Here is a 9,248-nt window from a genome sequence, read left to right as displayed (position 1 = left end):
GGGAGAATTCTCGGTATAGGAAAAGTTGGAGCACCACTTTTCACATCCATTGAAAATGCCCTTTATGTCGAAGGACTAAAGCACAATCTTCTAAGTATTAGCCAACTTTGTGACAAAGGCTTCAAAGTCAAGTTCACCAAGGATGAATGCTTGATTGAAGACGAAGTCTCACATGAGGTAAAACTCAAAGGTACGAGAATTAATAATATATTTATGATTTCCCTTGATGATTTGTCTTTAAAGGTAAAATGTCTTATGGTGAACAATAATGAGTCATGGGTTTGGCATAAAAGATTCGCACATATTCATATGGAACATTTAAATAAGCTTATAAAGCATGATCTTGTTATTGGATTTCCTAAGATAAAATTCTTCAAAGATAGATTATGTGATGCATGTCAAAAGGGAAAACAAACCAAACCAACTTTCACATCAAAGAATATGGTGTCCACTACAAGGCCACTACAATTGTTGCATATGGACTTATTTGGTCCATCAAGAACAAGAAGCTTCAGAGGTAATATATATGCTTTAGTTATTGTTGATGATTTCTCTAGATACACTTGGACTTTCTTCTTAGTGCAGAAAAGTGATGCATTCAAGGCGTTCACGAAATATGTAAAGCAAATTCAAAACGAGAAATCTCTATCTATTGCCTCCATAAGAAGCGACCATGGTGGAGATTTCCAAAATGCCTCCTTCGAAGAGTTTTGCGAAGAACATGTAATATTTCATAATTTCTCGACACCAAGGACTCCTCAACAAAATAGAGTGGTAGAGAGAAAGAATAGGTCACTTGTGGAACATGCTAGAACAATGCTTAGCGACTCAAATCTTCCAAAGTATTTTTGGGCGGATGCGGTAAGCACAGCATGCTATGTAAGTAATAGAATTATTATTAGACCTATCTTGAAAAAGACTCCTTATGAACTCTTAAAAGGAAGGAAACCAAACATCTCTTACTTTTACATTTTTGGATGCAAATGCTTTGTCCTCAACAATGACAAAGATAATCTAAGTAAGTTCGATGAGAAGTTTGACGAAGGTATATTTCTTGGATATTCTCTTACTAGTAAAGCTTATAGAATATATAATAAAAAAACTTTAACAATTGAAGAATCTACGCATGTTACATTTGATGAAACTAACCCCTCCAAGGAGGATATTATTTTGTGTGATGATGATGATATTGTAGAAGTTCCTCAAAAAGATACTTCAAGTGGAAATAATTTTAATCAACCAAAACATCAAGATGAGCAAGATAAACAAAAGACAAATGACAGTGATCTACCTAAGGAATGGAGAACTCATCGGGATCATCCAATTGATGAATTCATTGGTGATATTAGTCAAGGCGTTGCAACAAGATTAAATCTCAAAGATGCATTCTTGAATATGGCTTTTGTTTCACAAATTGAACCTTCCAAAGTTGATGAAGCTTTAGGTGACGACCAATGGATAATTTCTATGCAAGAAGAGTTAAACCAATTCGAAAGGAATCAAGTTCGGGAACTTGTCCCTAGGACAATTGGTAAACACATCATAGGCACCAGATGGATGTTTTGGAACAAACTTGACGAGAATGGTATAATTGTTCGAAAAAAAGAAAGATTGGTGGCCCATGGACACAATCAAGAGGAAGGCATTAATTTTGAATAAACATTCACTTCGGTTGCAAGGTTAGAAGATATCTGCTTATTACTTGCTTATGCATGTTCATTAAATTTTCAGCTATTCCAAATGGATGTCAAGAGCGCATTATTGAATGGCTACATCAATGAAGAAGTCTATGTCAAACAACCCCTGGGCTTTGAAGACTTTAAGAATCCTTCACATGTTTTCAAGTTGAGGAAAGCTCTTTATAACCTAAAGCTAGCACCTAGAGCATGGTATGATCGTCTCAGCAACTTTCTTTGTTAAAAGGGATTTGAAAAAGGTAAAATTGACAAGACCTTTTTTATTAAGAAAATAAAAGGCAACACTTTATTGGTTCAAGTCTACGTTGACGACGTCATATTCAGCTCAACAAACAAAGAAATGTGTGAAGAATTTTCATTGATGATGCAAGGAGAATTTGAGATGTCCATGATGGGTAAGATGGACTATTTTCTTGGACTCCAAATTAAGCAACTAAAGGATGGCATCTTCATCAACCAATAAAAGTACTGCAAAGAGTTGCTGAAAAGATTCGACATGGATAGTTGCAAGGCAATGTCTACTCCAATAGGATCCGGATCATACATTGATCAAGATGAATCAGGTGTTTCGATTGACATCACAAAGTATCGAGGTATGATTGGTTCCTTACTCTATTTGACGGCAAAGCATCCTGATATAATGTTCAACGTGTGTCTTTGTGCGTGTTTTCAAGCTAATCCAAAGGAATCGCATCTCACCGCTGTTAAAAGGACCATGAAGTATCTCAAAGGAACAAAAAATGTCGGCCTATGGTATCCTAACGGTAGTATTTGCAATTTAGTTGGTTATTCTGACGCTGATTATGCAGGAAGTAAAACTGATCGAAAAAGCAATAGTGGTACATGTCACATTCTTGGAAATACATTAGTATCACGGGCTTGCAAGAAACAAGCATGTGTTTCTCTTAGAGTTGCCGAAGCGGAATACATAGCAACAGGTAGCTGTTGTGCTCAAATACTTTGGCTTAAGCAACAACTTGGTGACTACAAACTCAATCTTGGATGCATTCCTCTATGTTGTGACAACATCGGTGCGATAAACATTACAAAGAATCCGGTCGTGCACTCAAGAACCAAACATATTGACATTCAGAATCACTTTCTTCGTGATCACGTGCTTCAAGGAGATGTCGAAGTCACATTTGTGGATACTCATAATCAACCGCTGACATCTTCACAAAACCATTGGCATGAAAATTGTTTTACAAAATTCGAAGGGAACTTGGAATTCTAGATGATTGTGACATTTGATTCTTCAAAATCTCATTAATTCAAATACAAGGTACAGTCTCTTTTTACCCAATATCTTTTATTTTGAAATATATGTGTTTTCTTACATGATTTTGAAGAAAAAGTCAATTTTGTGTGTCTTTACAATGTTTGTATTACGTGTTTGCCTCGCATAAAGTTGCCAAAGGATATGTTATAACTTGTATAATTATTGATTTGTTAAATTTCATTGCATGGTGATTTTGGTGAAGCTAATGTTTTGTTTCTGGAGATAATCGATTACTACCTTGGGTGTAATCGGTTATATCCCTGTTGTGTGACTTATTTTTGCTTCTGTTTGTGAGGTAAACGATTACCACTTTGGGTGTAATCGATTACATCCCTATTTCGTGACTTCATTTTGCCTCTATTTTATGGTGTAACCGATTACACCTCCATGGGGTAATCGGTTACACCTGAGCATTCCAGAATTCTTATTTTAATTAAATGTGTGACTTTTGGATAAGTGTTTATTTTTTAATTTTTATACTCAAATTTTTTATACTCTTTCTTTACAACTTTCCTTTATCACTTTCCTATATCACTCTTCATCTACCCTAAACCTTCAAAGTTCTTCTCTCTCATTTATCTTTATAACCTAAACCCCATTAAAACCCCACTTATAAAACTCTTCCACTCTTTCTTCCCCAAACTCCCTTCCAAACCCAAAAAGCCCTAACTTTTCAGTTCCCATGGCTCTATCAAGGAAAGATAAAGGAAAAACCAAAATTGATGAAGGTAACTCAGAACATCAAGAATCTGCTTAACATGCTCCATCCCTAAAATCTAGGAGACTTACGTTTGACTTTCGGAATCGGTCCCTTATGCCGGTGAAATATGGTAACCTCTCCTCTTTTCCTTCTCATAGTTTTGATTTTCCGAAACTCTTGAGACATCAAAGAGTATACTCTATGGTCTCCGATTGTGGAAATTTTTACCCGGATTTGGTTAAATATTTTTATGCAAATTTGGTTATTATTCTCGGTGTTAAGGATGTCCTAACTTCTAAGGTTAAGAATATTAAAATTGTTTTGGATTTAGAAGCTTTTGGGAACTATTTGGGAATACCGTATAATGGTCAAGCTTTTCATCATGGGTTAGTCCCGGAATGGGAAGGTTATAGCAAAATGAACTATTTTTTTCACATTTGTCGTGTCTCACAGCAAGCTATCCTTGGTAACAAGAATCATGCCTCTTCCCATGTACTTTTGCTTTCAAAGAACTTGACGGTAAGCGATAGGATGCTTCATTATCTGACTTCTTATGTTTTGATGCCTAAACACTCAAATCACTCTCAAATTGGTGATTTGGAATTGTAACTTATGTATGCCATCAAAAACAAGATTCAGGTTAATTGGGCATATACCATCATGTACCACATGAAACATCAACAATCCCTAACTGGAGGATTACCCTATGCTAGGCTAATCTCCAAAAAATTGGAAGGATATGGTATTGATCTTAAAAGGGAACTAAAGAAGAAGATGATTGCAAGAGAATGCAAAATCAACGCTTCAACATCGGTTCAAAATACCAGTATCATTTTAGACATGGATGGTGCGTATAAATACAAGGATGAATCCTCAACCTCTTCAAATTCTCCTCCACCTCCTCCACCGGCTCCGGAAGGCGGATGTTCAAATGAAGCCCTCTACAACAAAATCTGCTCAGTTGAGACTACTATGATGAAAAATTATCGTGAGCAAAAATTTGAAATGGCTTCTATCAAAAGACTTTTGGAGAACCTTACCAAATCCCAAAACCCGGAGATAAGTTATGAAGAAGAAAGTGATGAAGATCGAGAAGAAGACGATGAGGATATGGGAATGTCGGAAAGTGACTAAAGCGTTTGTTAAAAAATAATTCTGTTTTGTTTCGTATTTTCCTTTGTTATGCTGAATTTTTCCTCTTTAAAATTATGTTTTTATGAACAATTTGGTGTTGTATTGAATTTTTTGTGTTATGGTTATTTTTCTATCTATATTTGTGTCCATGTTATTTACCTTTTCATCCTACAACATCTATGCGTTTTATTGTTTTCGTATTTCCCATCCTTTTTGCTAAAGACAAAGGGGGAGAAGATGTAATTTTGGTTGTTGTACATTTTGTATCTCAAACAATGCAGCTAGCAAATCACTTTAAAAATCCCAATCTTGGATCAAGGGGGAGTTTTCATTTGTTAGAGAAATCAAAATTGGATCAAATTGTCAAATATAGAGTTGTCATCATCAAAAAGGGGGAGAATGTGAAGACAAGCTTCTCAAAGTGTTTTGATGAAGACATGCTCAACATATATGCATTGCAAAAAGAATGACTCAAGACTAAAGCTCAAGCATTTCTGTTCAAAGAAATTCAAAGTCTTGAAGATTTCTATTAATTCGATCAAAGTGTTAAGGTATTAAGTTCTTATTCTCTCTATGATAAGTCAAGTGCTCTAGTTTCTATCATCCAATCATGTGTTGGCTGCTTAGGTCTCTTAAACCTTTCTCATTTGGCAGTCACCTTTATTTCAAAATGCATTCTGCCATTCTACTGTGTGGTAATTGATTACCAGCATTAAGGTAATTGATTACCAGCTATGCATGATGCCCTGTAAGGTAATTTTTATAGCAAGTAATCGATTACACCCTTTTGGTAATCGATTATACAATGCATTTTTTTCAAATATTGTAACATTGGCTCAGGTGTAACCGATTACACCATATTGGGTAATCGATTACCACTGAACCAGTGGCAGAAAACATTGCATTTTTACATGAAAATTTTCTATGGAGTGTGTTCTTGAACCATGGCATTCTTTCATGTATCATAACCATTTAGAGAGGTGCGTAAGAGTTATATATAACACATTTCTGCAGAATTTGAACACACCTCCTTTCTTATAAAATATTTTCAAACAATCTTCTTCATTCATCTTTTCAAAATTATTTCAAGTGTTCTTGATCAAAATTTCTGGTGAAACTATTTACAGAATTTCCATACACATTCATATAGTTTCATCCATATCATCTATAGAGCACTTGTTAGTCATAAAGAAGTTTGATTACTTTAAAGGGGAAGATCAATCAATAGACTGATAGATTATATCACTTGTCAAAAACTTGTAAAAAAACTCATACTGTTGTTTTGTCCTTGTTGTCCAGGATTGTTGGAAACATGAGGTTCATTAAAAGGGAGGATTATTCTCTTTTTGAACTTAGTGAAAAATCCAAGAGGATTGTTCTTGGTGTTATTGTTAGTGTCTTCATAGAAAGACTAGGAAGAGTCTTGTAAAATTCCTAACAATAGTAAAATCTCTTTTATATTCAAAGGGGACTGGAGTACTCTCGATCTGTGAGGGGAACCAGGATATCTCTTCGTGTTCTTTACTTTTCGCACTTTACCGTTCATTGATTAACCTAACCAGAAAAGAGAGAACAAAGTTTTTCATAAAATCGGAAAAAGTTTCAAATAACCTAATTCACCCCCCCCCCCCCTCTTAGGCGCTACTCAACTTGCATTGTGGAGATTGTTTAAAGGACCCACAACAATGTTAGGTATTGAAAGCCTCCATTCAAACTATATTAAAACAAAGGAATTATTTTAATTGATCAACCCTCTACACTCAAAGACGTGTCTACTCTCGAGATACCATACGCTGAAGTATCTCCCCTGCAGATTCCATATAACCTATCTTAATTAACTCTCTCAGCAAACCTTGTTGCTCCAATGATAATACCGGTTCCAACACCATTTCCATACGACAACACCAAAGCAGTCCCATGGGTGTATGACACCTCAGTCTACATCAACTATCAGAAAATCCAAGAAGAACCAATAAAGTCTAATGATCCAATAATCAGCATCGCCGACACTGGCGGGATCACAAGAAGTGGAAGGATCTTTGCACCCGCACCTCCTCCAATTGGTCCTAGCAAACCTTCAAGCTTAGACAAGGGCAAGCAAATTCACGACACTCAGCAAAGACAAGACTCTGTGCCTACCAAAGAGGTAGAAGAGTTCTTATGCATTATCAAGAAGAGTGAGTATTGAGTGGTTGAACAACTCAACCAAACACCTTCGAAAATCTCGATGTTGTCTTTGTTGGTGTGCTCAGAAGCGCATAGGGATGCTTCGGTGAAGTTCTTGAAAATAACTCGTGTACCACAAGAGATTTCAATGTGCCAGTTTGAAGGAGTGGTTAGCAACATAGCCACTAGCCTAAGCTTGGGTTTTAGTGACGAGGAGCTCCCTGCCGAGGGAAGAAATCAAAAGAACCCATGTCACGCCCAATGCATGGAGGAATCATTTGTAGGGCCTCAATGGATTTCCCTTTTTTATAATCATTAATGAAAAATCCATGTTTCGCATTCAATTTTGTGATCCTTGTCTTTCATTTGTTTGTTTCACTTTTCAAAACGAATGGCAATTTTCTTTTTCTTAAAATTCCTTTTTCAAATCATTTTTCTTCCTTTCATCTTATTAAAAGAATGAACCCTAAAATCGTGTAGATCACCCTCGGAAACTACCAATGACAATTCTGCTATAGTCCCATATGACTTTGATAACCCGGTTAATCAAGCCGACGAGGATTGTGATAAAAATGCCGAGCTCCCCGAAGAATTGGAAAGACTGCTCAAGCAAGAGGAAAAGGTCATCCAACCGCATGAAGAATCTGTTGAAGTGGTCAATCCTGGATCAAGCGAGGAAGCCAAGGAAGTCAGAGTAGGCTCAGCTCTACAAGATGAGGTGAAGACAAAATTGATCAAGATCTTGAAGGAGTACATAGATGTGTTCACATGTTCATACCAAGACATACTCAGTCTCGATACTGATATTGTGGTCCACCATTTGCCTCTTAGAGAAGAATTCCCTCCCGTGAAGTAAAAGCTATGAAGGACTCATCCTAGCATGGTTAAGAAAATCAAGGAGGAGGTACAAAATAGCTCAACACCGGTCTCCTAGCGGTCTCCAACTATCCCCAATGGATTGCCAACATTGTGCACATGCCCAAGATGGTCAGAAAGTAAGAATGTGCGTAGATTATAGGGATCTGAATAGAGCAAGTCTCAAAGATGACTTCCCACCACCTCACATTGACGTGTTAGTGGATAACACCACTCAGTTCTCTGTTTTCTCCTTCATGGATGGTTTCTCCGGCTACAACCAGATCTGAATGGCTCAAGAGAATATGGAGAAAACCAATTTCATAACCCCATGGGGAACCTTCAGTTACAAGGTCATGCCTTTCAGATTAAAAAACGCTGGTGCAACATAACAACGAGCCATCGTCACTCTCTTTCACGATATGATTCATAGAGAGATCGAGGTTTACATTGATGATATGATAGCCAAATATTAAACCGAAAAGGAACACCTTGTCAATCTATAAAAGTTGTTCGAGAGGCTAAGAAAGTTCAAATTAAGGCTTAATCCCAAAAAGTGCACTCGACAAATTGCTAGGTTTTATCATCAACCAACGTGGCATTGAGGTGGATCCTGAAAAAGTGAAGGCCATACAAGTTATGCCTGCACCCAAAACTTAAAAGGAAGTCTGAGGATTCCTAGGTAGACTGAACTACATTTCTAGGTTCAAACCACACCTTACGGTCACTTGTGAGTCGATCTTCAAACTTCTTCGAAAGGATCAAGTAGTCATTTGGATTGACGATTGCCAGAGAGCTTTTGAGAAGATCAAGTAGTACTTGCAAGAACCTCATGTTTTGATGCCTCCCGTGATGGGAATACCATTAATCATGTACCTCACCATCCTCGAAGGATCCATGGGATGCGTCCTTGGCCAACACAACAAGACTGGTAGAAAAGAACACATAATATACTACTTAAGCAAGAAGTTCACCGATTGTGAGAGTAGGTATTTGATTCTTGAAAATACTTGTTGTACACTAGTATGGGCTACCAAACGCTTAAGACAGTACATGGTCACTCATACAACGTTATTAATCTCTAAGGTGGACCCTATTAAATACATCTTTGAGAAGCCTCCTTTAACCGGTAGTGTATCCCGATGGAAAAAGACTTTGACCGAGTACGACATCCAACATGTCAATCAAAAGGCCATCAAAGGGAGTGTAATGTCCGACTATCTTGCACATCAGCCCTTGGAAGACTACCAGTCTATACGCTTCGAATTCCCCGATGAGGATATCATGTTGATTCGGGATAGCAACATCCCCGGCCCCGAGGAAGGACCCGAACCTGGATCATGATGGACCTTGGTTTTTGATGGAGGTTATAATGCTCATGGTAATGGCATTGGGTAGTTATCACCTCCCCAACTGG

The 9,248-nt window shown here is 37.2% G+C and overlaps 1 protein-coding gene across 1 annotated transcript; it reads left to right on the top strand.

Annotated features, from left to right (window-relative positions):
* Positions 1–2,193: 2,193 nt before the first annotated feature.
* Positions 2,194–2,931, top strand: LOC127131438 (secreted RxLR effector protein 161-like). The gene has a single exon (XM_051060359.1). The coding sequence runs from the start codon at positions 2,194–2,196 to the stop codon at positions 2,929–2,931; it is 738 nt and encodes a 245-aa protein (XP_050916316.1).
* The last annotated feature ends 6,317 nt before the right edge of the window (positions 2,932–9,248 follow it).

This window comes from Lathyrus oleraceus, chromosome 3, assembly GCF_024323335.1.
Source record: "Lathyrus oleraceus cultivar Zhongwan6 chromosome 3, CAAS_Psat_ZW6_1.0, whole genome shotgun sequence".
NCBI lineage: Eukaryota > Viridiplantae > Streptophyta > Magnoliopsida > Fabales > Fabaceae > Lathyrus > Lathyrus oleraceus.
Note: the sequence above shows the minus strand (reverse complement) of the source record. Positions and strands in the feature narration are given on the sequence as shown.

Excerpts from the sequence above, each read along its gene's own strand:
- LOC127131438 (XM_051060359.1), top strand. The coding sequence starts at position 2,194 with ATGGATAGTTGCAAGGCAATGTCTACTCCAATAGGATCCGGATCATAC.